At 39.6% G+C, this 17,599-nt stretch overlaps 1 protein-coding gene across 3 annotated transcripts in view; it reads left to right on the top strand.

Annotated features, from left to right (window-relative positions):
* The window catches only part of MYH10 (myosin heavy chain 10), a 140,969-nt gene that overhangs the window by 88,646 nt on the left and 34,724 nt on the right, over positions 1-17,599 (top strand). For all 3 annotated transcript variants that reach the window (XM_090059402.1, XM_090059401.1, XM_090059403.1), the window contains 10 exons: positions 681-854; positions 4,379-4,493; positions 11,384-11,577; positions 11,733-11,854; positions 12,642-12,711; positions 12,811-12,971; positions 13,434-13,542; positions 13,631-13,762; positions 15,189-15,395; positions 16,761-16,898. In XM_090059402.1, coding sequence (XP_089915528.1) covers positions 681-854; positions 4,379-4,493; positions 11,384-11,577; positions 11,733-11,854; positions 12,642-12,711; positions 12,811-12,971; positions 13,434-13,542; positions 13,631-13,762; positions 15,189-15,395; positions 16,761-16,898 — 1,422 coding nt within the window. The remainder of the gene's footprint in view (positions 1-680; positions 855-4,378; positions 4,494-11,383; positions 11,578-11,732; positions 11,855-12,641; positions 12,712-12,810; positions 12,972-13,433; positions 13,543-13,630; positions 13,763-15,188; positions 15,396-16,760; positions 16,899-17,599) is intronic.

Below are 17,599 nucleotides of genomic sequence, written 5' to 3'. Positions count from 1 at the left end.
CACCAGCAGCATCTGCGGGAGCTCCCCCACTTGCTGCCACAGGGGGCATGTGCCGTTCATGCAGCTGTATCTTACAAATTGTGTGGACATGCAAATTAACAGCAACTTGTTTTAATGTGTAAAATTTCATAAATTAATTTCTTGTATTTTCTTGCATACAAGACTAGCAAGAATCTGCTTCCCCTTGAAAAGATAATGACATACAACATATCCCCATCTGCAAATTCAGGATAATTATTGTTCCCTGTCTTATCTAGGCCTTGAAGATCGATACATTAAGATTGTGGGGTGCTTGGACCTTATGGTATGGGGTAACACCTTTTTTTAAAAAAGAAAAAAAAAACCTGTATATAAGTGGGGTAAAGATTTTGTGTTTCTCAAGACTTTTTTTAATGAAAACCATTTGAATTCTGTAACCTAGGGCTTCTACAGTTGTACTTTAAAAGGAATGGATCTGCCCTGTAAGTGAGGATGTTCTGCAGGATTTATAGTATATGTATCTGTCCAAAGAATTCTCTCTCTCTCTCTCTCTCTCTCTCTCTCAATTTTCTGCGTGTAAATAAAACTAAAATTTACTAAATCAGGTATCAACAATGGTTTTAACAGTCAATGCAGATTTTTTTTAAAAAAAAACATGTTGGTGTAAAGGCTTACTTCAATATCCAATACCTCTTTCTTAGGCAAACCCTCCTGGTGTATTGGCTTTACTTGATGAAGAGTGTTGGTTCCCTAAAGCTACTGACAAGACCTTTGTGGAAAAATTGGTCCAAGAACAAGGATCCCACTCTAAATTCCAAAAACCAAGGCAACTAAAGGACAAGGCTGATTTCTGCATTATTCATTATGCAGGGAAGGTAAGGGTTGCATGGTGAACCAGTTGATCAGAAAATGACTGATCTGTTGTAAATAGAGATTTTTCTTAAAGGTTTAGTTATATTATCATCTTTTTTCTGATTTATAACACCCCAAATATAACATGCATCTCATTTTGAGAAGGCTCCAAGAAGGAAAAAAGATCTTATCTTAGAGTTTGGTTAAGTATTTGAGCTCTGAGGTCTACAGGGTTGGGGACTACGTGCCAGGACTCAGAGCTTAGGGATTGGGAGCCACATGCTAGGGCTGGAAGCTCTGCTGGCATTGGGTCTGGGGTCTTGTGTCTAGGTCTGATATAGGCACATCAGCAACAGTTACAGAGCCAGTGCACAGTCCCAGACTCAGGTGCTCTGGGTCCAACCCTGTACAGATCCAGAAACTTGGCAAGGGAGGGAAGGAAGCTGCAGCAATTAGCACTGCACTACTTTGTCCCCCACTGCCCCTGCCAAATGTTCAGACCCATGGGGAGACCTTTTCCTCACATAAAATGAGTACTTTTAATTTTCCCCAGCTGGTTTTTGGGGAAAAATATATATAATAAATAAATTTATATGCAAGAAAATATGATATTCAGACATATGGCTCAAATGTAAGAAGAGTTTAGCTTCTTTCTTAAAGCATTTGGGAATTAAATTCATACTACTGAACCATACTGTAAAGTGTTAAAGCTGTAAGAGGATGTTAAATAAACATAGAAGAAATTTAAGATTTAAAAATAGACTAAAATGGTTTATTTAGTTCAATGACTATATTAGTTCACCAAGTATTAGTTATTGCAAAAATACTTATTCTATTTGATACTGTTTTGCATGGCAGCTGGATTTTTTGTAAGGGTTTCTGTTGAAAGGAATTTAGTTGCTTTGAAATTGGCATTCTTAAGGTTGTAGGTTTAATAGCTCTTGAGTTCTAAATCCTGTGCTTTGAACAGACAGGTTAGTGACAATACCAGCTTTTTACTTTTTCCCATCTTTATGCTTCTCTTTCTAAGTGCAGGTGTGTGAAGAGTCCCATTTAGGGCTAAAAATGTATTTTGGTCTTCATTACTCTTTCAGTATTTGTTTGCTGTTGGGACTGACTGGACTGGGACCCCAGTTGTGAAAAAGGCAGCTTACCATGATGAAATGGCTCACTTAAGTCTGTAACTATTGCCAGTGTTTAGTACTTATATCATCTATCTAGTAGGGCTGTGCGAAGCTTCAGTCCCTGATTTCAGTTCGGCAGAGATTCAGCCGCCGAATCTCCCAAATCGAATCAGGAGATCCTTTTAATCTCTCCAAATCGAATCGGAGGCCTCTGAATTGATTCGGAGAGATTCAATGGTTTGGACATAGACACAGCGTTAAATGTATTTTCTATATACCTCCGGGTACCAGGCGGCTTGTGAACACTGGAATGCTGGGGCAAATGGAGTGTCCCACAGGAGCGCTGGGTGCTCCCCAGTGTGCTTGGCACTTCTGGTCCACTTCTGGGTCTGCCGGGGAGAGTGTGGTGGCCACAACCTCCCCCTTTCCCTCCCCTCCCCCGGTGACCCCTTTGACTCGGTGAGTGGTGTCTCCTGCGGGCACCCAGGGTCCCCCCATGGCCAGTCACCGAGCCAGGCATGCCTGCCGCATGCTCCCCAGCAGACTCAGAAGTGAACCAGAAGCACTTCCAGTCCACTTCCAGGTTCACTGGAAGAACTTCCAGTCCACTTCCAGGTCCACTGAGCATGCAGAGGACCCCCCCCCCCCCCCACTCCTGTGGGATGCTCCATCCACCCCAGCATCGCAGCATTCATGAGCTGCACCTGGTACCTTGAGGAATGTAGGAAAAACGTTTTAAAGCTGTGTCTATGGCCGAATTGCTGATTCTCCAAATCAGCATCAAATCTTCAGATCTGGATTCAACCAAATCAAATTGGGGACAGTGATCTGAATCAGTGATTTGAATCACTGTCCCCGATTTTGGGCCAAATCCGAATCTAATACTGCCCGTTTTGCATACCCATTACAGAGGCCAGATATGACTTGTTGCCACTGAATTTTTCTGTTTGTTCTAGAATTCTTTTCTCCTTGGGCTTCCAGGGTTACATGAACACTTCCTTTTCTGTAAATAATGTTATTCTGGTAGGTGGTTCCCCCCCTCACCTCCTCATTGTCAAAAAATCAGCATTTGTTATAGTTATGCTGATATATATGGTGTGTGCAAAATAGCTGCAATCAACTTCTGAGTGGATTTTACTTTCATACTTGACAGAAGGAAATCTCAGTTGAGAAAAAGATCTAAATTGCATTCTCCCTTTGCATTAGCTAGCTTCTGTAGGTGCTGTTGAGCTCATTGCATATGAATGTCGTATACACTTCTGTTCCTCATATAACCTGTCCATATGCTGCCTTCCCAACCTCCTCGGTATCAAACTGTCTGCAACTTCTGCTTTCCCCAATACTGAGGGTTTGATATGACCTCTGTCATTTGTTCTGTACATAACACTTTCCCTACCTTCTTCCACATGTGTTGGTATGGGAGTGTAAGTCAAGGTGACAGCATCTTAACTGCATTTTAGAGTATGAGCCAAGAGTATTGTTTTGTTAGATGTCGGTGGCTGTCCTCAATCAATCATATGATCTGAAGGCAGAGAAGACTGAAGCTCTAGAAGTGCTCAACTGGTGGCAGAGTTAATACTTATCTTGTTAGCTGCCTTACCCGCAGTTAACAGGTGAAGAAACTTTGGTCTGTGTAGTTTTTAGAGACCTGGATGCTTCTGGGTTTTGGCTGCTGCTTGATTCTTGTTCCTAGCTGCTAAGTAGCTTTGAGAAAGAACTCACTGTATCTTAATGTCAGCAATTTCTTCCATAGTTGCAATAGGGAAGTTAAGAGATCACAAATAAGAAAATAGGCATTCTATGGACTTGAACTAAGAGATGTCACAAAAGACTATGAAAACCGTGATTTTTTTGGAGCAATACCATTCTATACAGAAAAAAAAATTTGAAGATTTCCAACCTAAAATATGTATGCTGTCAAGATAGAAGCTTTGTTTATTTTTTGTATACTTAAATAACAATGTGTTGTGTAATTACTATAGTCATCAAGCTAAGAGTATCTATTTGTACTAAACTGTTAACTTACCTTTTGTAATTTAAGTGCAATCATTTAAAGTCTTACCGCATTGGAGTTTTTTTGACATCTCCATAATGGGCATTATGTCCTACTGAGGCTTTATCTGAAAAAAGTTGTGATTTCATTGTTAAAAGTACAAAGACTATTAAAATTGCAAAATATATTTTTAATTTAAAATGTTTTATGGTACTTTTTTTTGTTAGTAAAGAGAAATATACTAACCGTAGAACCATATAAACCTTAATAAGAGAATGGAAGTAAAACCTTGGAAAGGGTATAAAGGAGAAAGATTAAGAAAAAAGGACACCTTATTGTAAATTTTTTTTAAAGGCTAGTTTAATTTAAAACCTCAAGCCAGCAGTGTCCACTAAACTGTCCAGGTGTAATTTTGCTTGCTTCTTTATAGGTAGACTACAAGGCAGATGAGTGGCTCATGAAGAATATGGACCCTCTGAATGATAATGTGGCTACACTCCTGCACCAGTCTTCTGACAAATTTGTTGCAGAGCTTTGGAAGGATGGTAAGAGCGTACTCTGGGTGCACAACAATTTATATAATGAGATGTATCTTGTTTGAAAGGTGTTTTATGTTTACATGCTTTTCAGACCTTCAGATCATTAGTTTCTTTCTTCCTATTGGCATGGATAAAATGTTCACAGCCAAAAGTACAAGCAGGGGATCCAGTTCCTTCCATAGTATGAATTTGGTTCTTTGCACATGACCATCTCTAATGAGTTGCTTTTCACGTCCATTTCTTAAACTATTTGATCACTTACAGCTTGTAGAACTCATTGCTATGCACGGAAGTCTCGATTTCTAGATGAAACCCTATACTGGAGTGAGTCTCTTAGAGTTAGGTATAAGCATCAGTTGTGGTGGTGCTGTTGCTAACCAAGATTTGCATTTTGTGAAAACAGGACCATGATTATTTGCTTACCATAACAAATGGGAAGCCAATATCTTAGAAAGTCTGTCTCTTCAAACCAGAATAAGTTATACTGGTGTTTACAGCATAACACATTTAAAACTCCTTAATGCAATATTATTTTTATTGGACTCCACATTGACATTTAGTTAATTATCTACACATCAGCTAAACTAGCTGCATATGATTTTTCTTGTCCACCAAAGTAATTAAAGGAGCACAGTCTATACCCGTAACAGAACAGAAGTTTGGCATGCACGGACTGGTTTAAAAATGGCAGAACCTGGTCTAAAATTTGCACGTACATTTCCCCCCTCCCCCCGAGGACGAATGTACGTTATGTTTGCTACTGATTTGAACTATGTCAGTTTAAAGAAAACCACCTAACTTGGATCAATCCTGCCTCAGGCTTTTTGAATGTCTGTACCTAGCCCATTTGTTTCATGATATAGCTATATCCAAGCAATATGTTAACGTTAAGTTTACTATTTACTTACAGGCTAAGGAATATCCCAGTGATTAGATTCAGCTGCAGAGAGCAAGTTTTTTGTGTGTACATATATAAAACTTGTTTTAGCCTGTAATCTGTCGTTTTATTTTTTTCTTTCAAGTAAATCTGTTTGCTCTGCAAACAAATGTCAGTCCATATAGTCAAAATCTGGATCCTCAGATGTTAGATATGTGCATGGAATATGTTCTAGCATAATTGTTTTTGTAGCACAATCTTAAAGTTTGCTTGCAGTTTTTAAACATGTTCTGTATACTAACTGAAGTGTCTTGTATATCTGCTCTTCTGTCTTTGTTTTTGCTGTTTCTCTGCCTTAGAGATTCAGAATATTCAGAGAGCCTCTTTCTATGACAATATTACTGGTCTTCATGATGCACCAGGTGAATGTATATAAAAACTATAGGTCTCCTAAAGGCAGGACTTTGTCTACAGGAAAACCATTTTTGCTCGTAGGCTTGCATGAACCTTTCATTCCATGCTAAATTTTAGATACACCTCCACAAGGCAAGTGTTTTTGAGTGCATACCTATTCAGTTGCTGCTGCATACATATAGCATCTGTATTTTATGCACTGCGTTTTTTGTAGATGGAAAGGTTTATTGTTTCCTAGCTTGTGTTCTTAGATGATACAGAATTGCTTTTCAAATGGGTAATATATTCTAGTTAAAGACTTTTAGATAACTTATAGGCTTCTCAGTATCTTTATATTTATGTTCAATATCCCAACTCCTTAAAAACATTAAAAAATATTAAGAACATGTAGGTACCTTGAAAAGAAATACTTAATGTATGAGTCAATGAATGATGCTGGTTTAGTTAACCAGTGATTTGCAATGGGCTTCTTTTCAACTCCTTCGAGCTGTGCTTTTATTGAAAAACTCTAATGTTAATACTGATGTTTCTGTAAAACTGCCATAACTCTTTTTTGTGAGCAACTGAGTAAATATTTTACGCTTTTGATTGCAAAAAAGTCTTCTGCGACGCTTGAAATATTCTATCCTAACTCCTCAGTTTTTTTAAATAATTGAAAATTGGTTATCTTTGCAACCTGCCATATATCCGGTACGTCTATAAGCCATCACTATTTCTATTGATTTACAAAATAACTCAAGATCTCAAGATTTTAATCTTTAAACTGAACAAGAACACGTTAATGAAGGTAACTAATAGCTTTCCTAGGTACCACTCTTTCAGTGTCCACCATTGTTCTTTAAGGCTTCTCCAGATGTTGCATTTGTCCCAGGATATACACAAGCTTCCCACAGTGAATTACAATATGTCAGATGTTGAAGGAATTTGTCCATTTTTATCTTGGGACAATCTGCCACGAAAATAGCAGATCCATGATAAAAGTTGCTTTTTCAACTGGGACAAATTTAACATCTGGCCAAGTAACAAGACCATCACTATCCAACAGTGCTCTGTTCTTTCTCCCCACCTTCTGTCATAGAGGTTTGCAGTCAATCCTGCCTCTGTTACCAGCTGGCCATAACTGAGACGGGGCTGCTGCTGGCAGGGCTTGCCAGGCTAGAGAAACTAGGGCTCTATTTTGATTTGCCCGCTTGCCCTTGAAAGGTCCCAATGTACCTTCTTCCTGGGGGCTGGGAAAACCAGTGGCCAGTGTGCCATGGTTTTTAGGCTGCAGCTGTGAACCATCAAGGTCCTGCAAGTGTACCAAGACTTTTAAATGGTGTGAGGGAGCCCAGATGTGCCCAGGTCCCAGGCTGCCAATATACCCTTCAAAGTCTCCAGTGCCTAGGCAGACACTAGGCTCAGCTCTGGTCCCAACAGGGTAGAGAACAGAGTTGCATCCTACCCTGCAGTTGGATGGCAAGTGTGAGGGGTCGCCCTGCAAGCAGTGGTGGATGGGGGTAGGGGGCCTGTGCTCCCTGATAACCTCCCGTTACTGCGTATAGGGAGCAACCCCCTGCTCAACCCCTGACCTGTACCTCTGTGCAAGTAGGAGAGTCAGCAGCTGGTAGGGCTGGACAACCTGTAGGCCTCTGCCTTAATTGGAGGCTCACAGTGAGCCCCCTGGCAACAAGGGTGGTAAGGCTGTCTGCACTCTGGAAACTTCTTAAGTGGCTACTAATTGCTCAAGCACCAGCAGCACATTAAACATTAGGAGCTTTGAAAGGCTTCTGGGTAGCCCAAAACCAATTCCAGATGACTTTTTTGCCCAGGACCTGGGCTTGCAGTGTGGGGAGGAAGGAAGGTGTGGAGGTACCCCCTGGCTGGAGAGCATGCCTTTGTTGCACTTCAGCTGGCGGCTTTAAACATGTCATTCCTAAGCACCTGACTGGCTCTATTTTCATGCATTTAAAATAAAGCCTATAGTACTACTGGAGCAGTCTAAGGAAAATGTATGTTTACCTTTCTTTAAAAAGAAGCATTTACATTGTTAAACATTTCTCTGGTTTTTTTAATTATTCAACCAGATGTGAGAGTGACATGGGTAAACATGCACAATTAAATGGGTCAGCAATCTTGGGTGTAAAGGGGAACTTCAGCAATGAGATTTTAGCTGTTACTGTTGTCTTCATTTTTATAGACAAAATGTCTTTCAATATTTGAAAATTGCTGGTTTGTTCCATGTTCTGTAACATGGATTCAGAGTTGTCTTTTAAGCAACTCTTTAGTTCAGAATAGTACCTCTGCTTTCAGTTAAACATTTGGGACATGATCCTACAAATGCTTCAGTACATGTTTTATTTTAAGTACATAACAGTGGACCTTGTCAGATGGTTAGACCATGGAAAGGTGTTACAGTTGTACTAAGAGAAAAGCCTTTCTCCATATACAAAAAAAGCATGCAGTCATTCAAGGGATTTATTGTGGAAGAGAACTGGCTCTTCTGCAACAAGGTAGACTGGATACCTGCTAGGAAGATCTTCCTTCTCCTCCTGGCTAACTTGAGCAGCTGTACACTTCACTCAGGACAGACACTGAAGGACTCACAGTCCTCTGCTTTCCCTCCCTTCCTCTCTCCAACGGTGAATCCCTCTTGGATCAGGGTCCTGCTGCAGGAAAATGGTCCCTCTGTCCTGCCAGTTGCCTTCCTGGTGGGAGTGGAGGGGGTGTTTTTCTGCAGGGAATTCTTCTGCGCTCCCAGCATGGTTGCAGGTGAGGAGAATAGCCCCTGACTACCTACCACTTCCCTCCCCACCCAGTCATCCAAGTTAACCCAGAGGAGTATTGTGGGGGATACAGGCTGTGCTGTGGCATCAAGGCTCCTGAAACCTTTCCACTGTGGGAGAAAGCATCTGCCTACCCTGTGATCCTCTGGGTCAGCCCAGAAGAGTGCACAGAGCAGAAGTGTTTCTGGGAGAGTTCCCATCATGGGAGAATGTTCCTTCCTGCCCACCTCTACCCCATACTGCCAATCAGCTGTTTGGTGGAATGGGCAGGTGAACATTTTTCCAGTGCTGGAACCCTGGGCTGTCTGTAGCATCTGCTGTTTTCAGCAGCTGCCCACTGCCAGTCAACTACCTGCCCCTTTCCCAGGCACTGGGGAGGACAAGCAGTCAATTAAGGGTGGGGATTGCCCAGAGAGCAGCTGTCAAGTGGCTCATGGCTGGAGAACTTGCCCGGGGGGCTAGAATGAACACCTATCCATGGCCTTAAATGAAGCATATATAGATAGATATATACATATATGACAACTATACTAATAGAGTTTAGTATCTATTAGATGCTTTGGGCTTTACACTCCATGCTGTTCATTTCTCACTGAACACTACTTGCAGATCTGTTCAAGTTTTTTAATCTCCACTTGAGTAGTGGAGTTATGAAAGTGGGAATTGTGTACAAATCTGAAATAAAATGTTGTTTAGTAAATATGTGCAGAACCCAAAGGCCTTTGTTTTGTTTTGATGATTAAATAAACCTTTTCTGAAGTTTAGTTTATAGCAGCGCATCCCCCTGAGTGGAAATGTGCATTTCCCTGAGGACAAATAGCAGTGGGACTAATTTGTGCTGCTGCTAGTTGTCCCTAGGCACACCTGCACATGCACTCTGGCATGCCGCAACTTGCCCCAGGTGGGGTAGGAGAGGCTGGGGCCAGAGCAGCCTTACCTGGAGTCCTAGGGGCCTCTCAGGGCTACAGTGATGACAGTCTGAGCGCGTGGAGTCTGGTGGGCAGTTGGAGTGTGGCTCTGGCCAGCCAGGCTATGGTGTTGGGTGATGCATGCTGCAGCCATATGCATCACACCGCTTTTTTTCTTTTACACTGCAATCTCCCAGTGTCAAAGCTGCAAATTAGCAGTGAGGCAAACGCGCACATGTGGCTAATACAGTTTGCAGAGCCGCAGAAGGGTTTGTGGCACCAGACTGCACGTGTGCACTCCATAGAGACATGCCCTGGAGTTTCATTTCTAATCCTAATACAGCTTGTGTTTCCTGCTATTTGTTTGAACCTTATGACAAGTCAGTACATACTATATAAGCATGAATGGATCTAGGATTCAGAAAAGGGGAATGCAAGATGGTGTGGCACATGATTGCATGTAACACAAATATTTTTCTCCAGTTAAAGAGAAGCTACAAGCCTTACTTTACTAATATGCTAGGGAGCTAGCATTACATTATTCAGCTTATTAAGTTTAAAAAAAACACAAACTAGGCAAAAAAAGTAAAATGTAATTGTTGTATTAGTTTTGTATCTATTATAGATAAATGTATATCTCTTATTCAGATTTGTGAAACAAAATCTAGTCATCTTAAGTGTTGTGACAGTGCCTCTGGTACTTTGGTGTCAGTCATTTCTATACCTGAGTTAATATTGCCACACCTGAATTAAAGCTTTTATCTAGAGCTAAAAACAGTCTGCATGGTTGTGAAATACAAGAAAGACATTGTCAGGAATGGCTAACAGAAAGCAAAATTGTAAAAGACAGGATAGCTTGAATAGTGGAGCATCGAGATCATTATAAAGGAGAGAGAGTTGTTAACATCTGGCAAAGTAAAGAGAGGTTAGGAGAAATTACATTATATTAAATCATTTGGCTGCCTGGAGTAGAAATGCCACTTTCTCTTTCTGGCAGTTGTTTTTCAAGTTTGGGTTTAAAGGAATCAAATGCTGGGTGCAACTGCACAGCTGCCCTGCGTGTCTGCGTGCACCCCCCCCCCCAAACACACACACACTTTTTTTTATTTCTTTAAGAAATCTAGTTTAAGTTGCATTTACTCTCTAGGTCTAAGCATTTTCTTTTGATATTAGCATTCCCTTTGTTTGATCAGGGACAAATTATAGAAAGATCTACCTGATCGCACTTTTTAATTATTTCTGAAGTCTTTCTATCCTGATGCCCTGTTGAAGCTTTGAAACTCTTGGAATTTTGTTATACAGTTTTCATACTTCGAATTATACTTTTGGCTGAGTACGTCTTTACAATTTTTCAAAGTACCTTTTGGTTTGGGAGAACTGGTACATTCCTTTCTTTTGCACAACAATAACTTATATGATCAGTAAAAGGAAATGTCTATAAAATCTTAAAATTCATCAGGATTTTCATTTAATTATATTAATATGCAACTTCTTATTTAAGCAGCTCCATGCAGTTCAAAGTTTCAAACTTTCAGTCTCTGGAACTATTTCCCTTAAGCATTTTCACATCATACATGGTTGGCAGTTTTCAAGCACTTTTGTGACTTATCAGTCCGAAGTTCACTGAAATAGAGACAGTGGCTTTTATTGGTGTAATTAAAACTGCAAAATAAGAAGAGCTTGATGTTTTTTAGTGTGTATTTGTCAAAGCTATAGTATTTAGACATATGAGTTTGTGGCTTTCAAATCCACTGCTTCTGCACAGTTTCCCTAATACATGCTGACTGCCTTGCCTACAGATGGCATTTTCTATCATTTGTTTCACAAAGCTTTTGCTGCTGCTTTGTTGCTCCTCTGTACTGTATTTTTTTGTATCCTGTTAATTTTAAGGCCTGCCTTTAATTTATTTTTCTTGTCATTTTTTTTTTTTAGTGGACCGTATTGTGGGTCTGGATCAAGTCACTGGTATGACAGAGACAGCTTTTGGCTCTGCGTACAAGACCAAGAAGGGCATGTTTCGTACTGTGGGGCAGCTGTACAAGGAATCTCTCACCAAACTGATGGCAACTCTTCGAAACACAAATCCAAATTTTGTTCGCTGCATTATTCCAAACCATGAGAAAAGGGTATGTACTTCACAAGCATTGTAGCAACTCATGCACCGAATCATTTTTTGTTTCACAGCAGAGGGAGACATAGATGAAGTCCTGAAGTCTGTAATAACTGTATTTCCTCTCTACGCTTTCAAAGAATAAAGATGATCTTTTTTTTATGTGTACAGGCTGGAAAGCTAGATCCTCACCTGGTCCTAGATCAGCTACGTTGTAATGGTGTTCTGGAAGGAATAAGGATTTGTCGGCAAGGATTTCCAAACAGGATCGTATTCCAGGAATTTAGACAGAGGTACTAGAGAAAACAGTTCAGGTTTTTGTGTGTGTGAATGTTTTTATTTTATAATGTAGATGACTTAAGGTTAAAGGGGTTACATGCTGCTTCCTTTTTTCCCCTGTCCTACTGCTATTTCTTTTGTCTTGCCACGATGGCTCTAAAGCAAACCTCTACATCTTGTATTTAAATTTTTTTAAGACTGAAGCCCCTTTTTTGAAGTTGTCATAAGCATTTTGATACCAAGGTTAATTATGAAAATGCAACTTTTTGTTCTTGGTTGAATTTAACCACTTGGAAAAAAAATGGCTTGGGGAGACTCCCCTGTGGCCTGCTTGCATCTGGAGAGTGATTTTTGAATATTCAGAGCTTTCTAGGATAAAATAGCTTATTTTATCTTAACAGTCCTGGTTCCAAAATGAAGCATTTTAGGTGCATTTTTTCTCTTGGGGAAGACTTACCACATCTCTTATGTTAATTTTTGTGTTGGAAAAAGGTATATAATTTCATAAAGATACTTCTGTCCTGAAACACTTGCAGGGTTCTCTATTTAAAGATATAAATCACCTAGAAATTGTTTTTCAAGAATTCCAAATATTCTTGTACTGACTACTGGATTAAGCAATCGTCTTTTGGTTTGTTTCTGGTTAAAACATTAAGACTACTGGCTCATTCTTCCCTGCTTCTCTTGACAGGAAAGTTTCAAGCTTAGTTTAGAAATAAAGGTAAAGTTAATGTTCATGAGTATAATTCTGTTGGTAAATTACTGTAAGGTCTAATGGCTTACTTTTGGCTTAATTTACAGATATGAGATACTTACTCCCAATGCCATACCTAAAGGTTTTATGGATGGCAAACAGGCTTGTGAACGAATGGTACGTGTTTAGAAAATTCAGATGCAATATATTTTAAACCTTGAAGCTGAAAGTATTTTGTCTTACTGTTTTACAAAAATTAATATGCCTGCATCATAGATCAGAGCTTTGGAGTTGGACCCGAACTTATACAGAATTGGACAGAGCAAGATTTTTTTTCGAGCTGGTGTCTTGGCACATTTGGAAGAAGAACGGGACCTGAAGATTACAGACATCATTATTTTCTTCCAAGCAGTCTGCAGAGGATACCTGGCAAGAAAGTAAAGGACCCTCTAATAAGTGGGCTGTTTATGCAGTCATTTTTTCTTAATATCTAAATGTAAACTTAAGTTTTTGGATAAATATATATGTAAGAGCTAGAAAGACTGGCTAAACCCACAGAAAGGTGTTATATGATAAATTGTATAACTGTCAGTAATCATTATTTAGAAAGTTCATATGAAACGGTAGAGTATGTTTTCAGTGCTATTTTTAAATTGCTGATTAGATACTACTTATCAAGAAAAATCTTTTTATTTATATCATGGCTATCTATGAAAATTTCTTTTGAACCACATGTTTCTCAAACTTTCCCTGGAGGGTTGCTTTCTGGAAATAGGGGAAATGTTCAGAGAGATTGTACTATTTAGTCATTTGCCTTTTTGATGGATAATCTAACTATTAAACATACTTTATACTTCGCTGTATATAATATGGAAAATGGTTTATTTTTCTGTTCTCAGGGCTTTTGCAAAGAAACAGCAGCAGTTGAGTGCTTTAAAAATCCTGCAAAGGAATTGTGCAGCATATTTAAAACTAAGGCACTGGCAGTGGTGGAGAGTTTTCACAAAGGTTGGCTATTTCTTTTAACACTTTTGACTGTGTGACACTGCCACATTTTCTTGCCCTTTCACACACTCATTTTCTAATTTCCTTACAGGTGAAGCCACTTCTGCAGGTTACTCGACAGGAGGAAGAACTTCAGGCTAAAGATGAGGAGTTGATGAAGGTGAGAGAGAAACAGACAAAAGTGGAAGCAGAACTTGAGGAGATGGAGAGGAAACATCAACAGGTTTGTTTTGTATAAGATCAATCTTTACTTTAAAGTCCCATGTATAATAGTCTGCATACTTCTGTGCAGAACTATACTTGACTGTACTGGCAGTTCTGAGGAAAGAATGCAACAGAGTATAAAGAGAAAGATACTACAGAGGAAACTGCTTTGGATTTGACTTGATTCCATCTCCCTAATGGGCAGTACCTTGAGTTTTTGAGAAATGGATGGCAAGTTCATCCAGAAATAAAACATGTTTTAAATAATACACATTTAGACAGTCTGTCATACAGTTAACAACTTTTCATTAGCTATGCCACTTTCATTTTGAGATGCATTTTTTAGATCAAGAAAAGTTCTATGTAAACAGTGCACATGCATGTCTTCCCTCCCTTTTCCTGCTCCCCCTCCCCAACGCACACTTTTTCCTGCAAGCGAAATTAAAAATGGATTTATGTTGACCAATAACTAGTATATTAACAGAAAGCTGACTGAAGTTGTGTTGTGTTGTCGGAGCAATTGTCATGTTAAGGAAAGCTTGTGATACTCTAGTGATTGGTGTATTAAGTCTGATTATTTTAAAATATTCACAGGAAAAAGAAACTTGCAAAGCATAGAGTAGGAAATAATAAAATTTTAGAATTATACTTAAGAAGTGATTATCAGGTTAATTAGAGAATAGTTTAAAGAGCAGGGGGAAGAGATTGGTTGCAGAAATTGTGGAGAAGATTGAATACTTAAATAGTTGTAAATAATGACGAGAGTAAAACTTGTTTCTACAGCTATCAAGAGGGTGTGCATGTCAAAGAAAGAGAACGTATGGCAACAAGGGAAGGTAAAATAGAAGCTGTGAATAGGGAAAAGTAGGCCAAATAACCTACATCAGACAGTAGTGGACACCCATGTGTAGCCTCCTCAAAAAAAGTGGTGTGGGAAGCCCCATCACCCAAATAGTCTAAAACCAACTAGACAAATTTTTGAAAAATACTTATGTTGTCACTAGGAGCGTCTGAGGCAGAGAATGGATTAGATCAGCGGGGGCCAACTTTTTTGGTAGGCATGTCGCAAATTCACCCTGCTCCTTTTCTGAGTGCCGCTGCAATCCTCTTCTGCCTGATCTGCTGCTTTGCTTTCTGCTCCCTGCCCAATCTCTTGCTCTGATTTATTCTCCTTACTCCATCTGATGCTGTGCTGCCTCTCCCTTCCCTGATATACCACGTGGCACACACAGAGGCTATCTGTGTCACTTGTGGCACTCATGCTGCAGGTTGGCCACTCCTGGATTAGATGAACAAAGAGCACATCCTGTATTTTAATTTCTTCCCTTCTATTTTTGGAAGAGAGCAAGCTTTCAGCTTCTGTAACTCGTGTCTCATCTCATCTGAGGAGCTTTGACATCAGTGATGGTGAAGTTTTGATATTTCACTTTGTATAATATTTGTAGCTTTTAGAAGAAAAGAATATTCTTGCGGAACAGCTCCAGGCTGAGACAGAGCTCTTTGCTGAAGCTGAGGAGATGAGAGCCCGCCTAGCTGCCAAGAAGCAGGAGTTAGAAGAGATTCTACATGATCTGGAGTCCAGGGTTGAGGAGGAAGAGGAAAGGAACCAAATACTCCAGAATGAAAAGAAAAAGATGCAAGGACATATTCAGGTATTCCTCTCAGCACTATTGAAATGAAAGGAAGCATACAAAATTCTGTTAACTATAGGGGGCAATTTACGGTGCCCTAAAACTTTCCTCTAGAGGGAATGAAAGAAGTGAGAGAAAAGAGCTATCATTTGTAATATCTCACTTCTCAAAATATGTTTTACTGTAGAATGTACTTCACTCTAAAATGAGATCCATGAAGTTTCAGACACATTCTTGACACAGAAATAAATTTCAAGTGTTTTGGAGAATATTTATTGTTCATTTTTTGTCTGGTTTTTTTTCCCAGAGCAGGCATTCAAGGCTATATCCACTTTAAATTGCTGATTTTTTTTTTTTCTTTTTCCCTGCACACCATCATTGCACATTAGAATATTTAGCCAGAATATTTCCCTTTGAGCATATAGAGATTAAAAAATACCTATAGTTAAAGGAACACAAATATTATTGTTTTATTTTGTCTGGTTTTATTTTAAGCTGCTTTGAGCTTTTTTGAAAGCCAGAGACCTGTGTTCCTAAATCCCTTGACCAGTCTTGAAAATCTCACCTTTTGGTTCTGAATAAAAATGATTCTCTCACATTTTAGTGGTTTGGAATTTGGCAAATATTATTTTTTTAAAAAAGATCATAATACAGTGCATTGTTACCATGCTGCTGTTTATCAGCTTTCCTAGGCATATATATTTGGATATCCAGGCCAACTTGGATACCCTGCCCCACTCCACTTTTTGGATATAGATTTGTATTGAAAACTGGAAAACTCTTCATTATTATATCCATTTCCTCAGTTCTCTAGTTTTTGCTTACACATTTAAATATTTCAATGTACAGTGCAGGGGCCTTTGCTGTTCCCCAGATGTGAGAACTTCTGCATTTTGACTCATTTGAATGTAATGGTCTTTGACGTTATTGTGAAGGTCAGTTCACTAACCAAAGTCAAACAAAAGTGGGACCTGAAGGAATGATGAAAAACCATTCAGAATTAGAGCTGCTATTTAGCAAACTCAGGGAGCTGAAGGTTTATGCAGTGAATGTACTATTCCTGGAAGGAATGAAGTACAGACATGATATGATGATATACAATAATACAAGATATGCGATGTGTGCAACATGGCAGGGTTAGCTGCTTTGAAAACAATAGATTTGAATTTCCTGACTTATAGTATAACTGAACTCTATAATAACTTTGCATTAATATAGCATATAGAATCAGGAATTCTTAGTGTAAGGCTGCATTATGCTGGTCTTGTGTACAGTTGAAGCCCTATTTCAGTGTATTAATATAGAAAGTGAAGGGCCTTTTAAAATAAAGTAAGAAGTGTATATGTACTTGGAGATAGAATATTCCTTGTTTATCCACTTTCTTAGGATCTAGAAGAGCAACTTGATGAGGAAGAAGGAGCTCGACAGAAGTTGCAACTTGAAAAGGTAACGGCTGAAGCTAAAATCAAGAAGATGGAAGAAGAGATCCTGCTTTTAGAGGACCAAAATTCCAAATTTTTGAAGGTAAGAAACCAGTTGATGTTGCTAGTTAAATCTCCATATGTGAGGTGGTAGGTTTCAGTAAAGATCTTCATTCTCTCCCCTGCCCAAATCACCATATTTTTCCTTATCTTTAAAGGACTGAGACTACTTTTCCACATTACTTTTAGTTTCTGATCTTGCTGAAGCACTATGACTTTCTAAAAACTGGTTCTGTAAGGGGTTTGCTGTCTTTACAAGATGCATTTGTCATGAACTCAGCAAGCTTCATATGGTGATCTAAATTAGGGTTATCCAACCTTTAAGTGGCTAGGTGCCACACACTCAATGAGCTGCACATCCAGTGAGACACCAGTAGGCCTGACAGACCCCTTGGCTGCATGTGACATGGATGCTTACCCAGCCTGGGGCTCACCCTGAGCTCCACATATTGTGCCATGCCACGCCACACTACACTGCCCTCAGGGGTGAATACAGAATGTAGAAGCTAGAGAGAGATGAGGGAGACTGGAGCCTCTGGCTGCTGGCACAGCCAGAATGATAAGGGGAGTTGCAGCTGGTCAGGAGCCTGAGGGCCACAACTTAACCCCTAGTGGGCTATGTGCAGTCCATGGGCTTTCCAAATTAACAAGCTAAGAGTCCTCAGGATCGTTTTACTACAGTTATTTTTTAGTCTTCCAAGAGGAGACTGGGCAGACACCTTGGTGGGATCATTTGATCTCAAC

Source organism: Crocodylus siamensis, chromosome 8 (genome assembly GCF_052110815.1).
Source record: "Crocodylus siamensis isolate JL-2025a chromosome 8, ASM5211081v1, whole genome shotgun sequence".
NCBI classification, from domain to species: Eukaryota; Metazoa; Chordata; order Crocodylia; family Crocodylidae; genus Crocodylus; species Crocodylus siamensis.
Note: the sequence above shows the minus strand (reverse complement) of the source record. Positions and strands in the feature narration are given on the sequence as shown.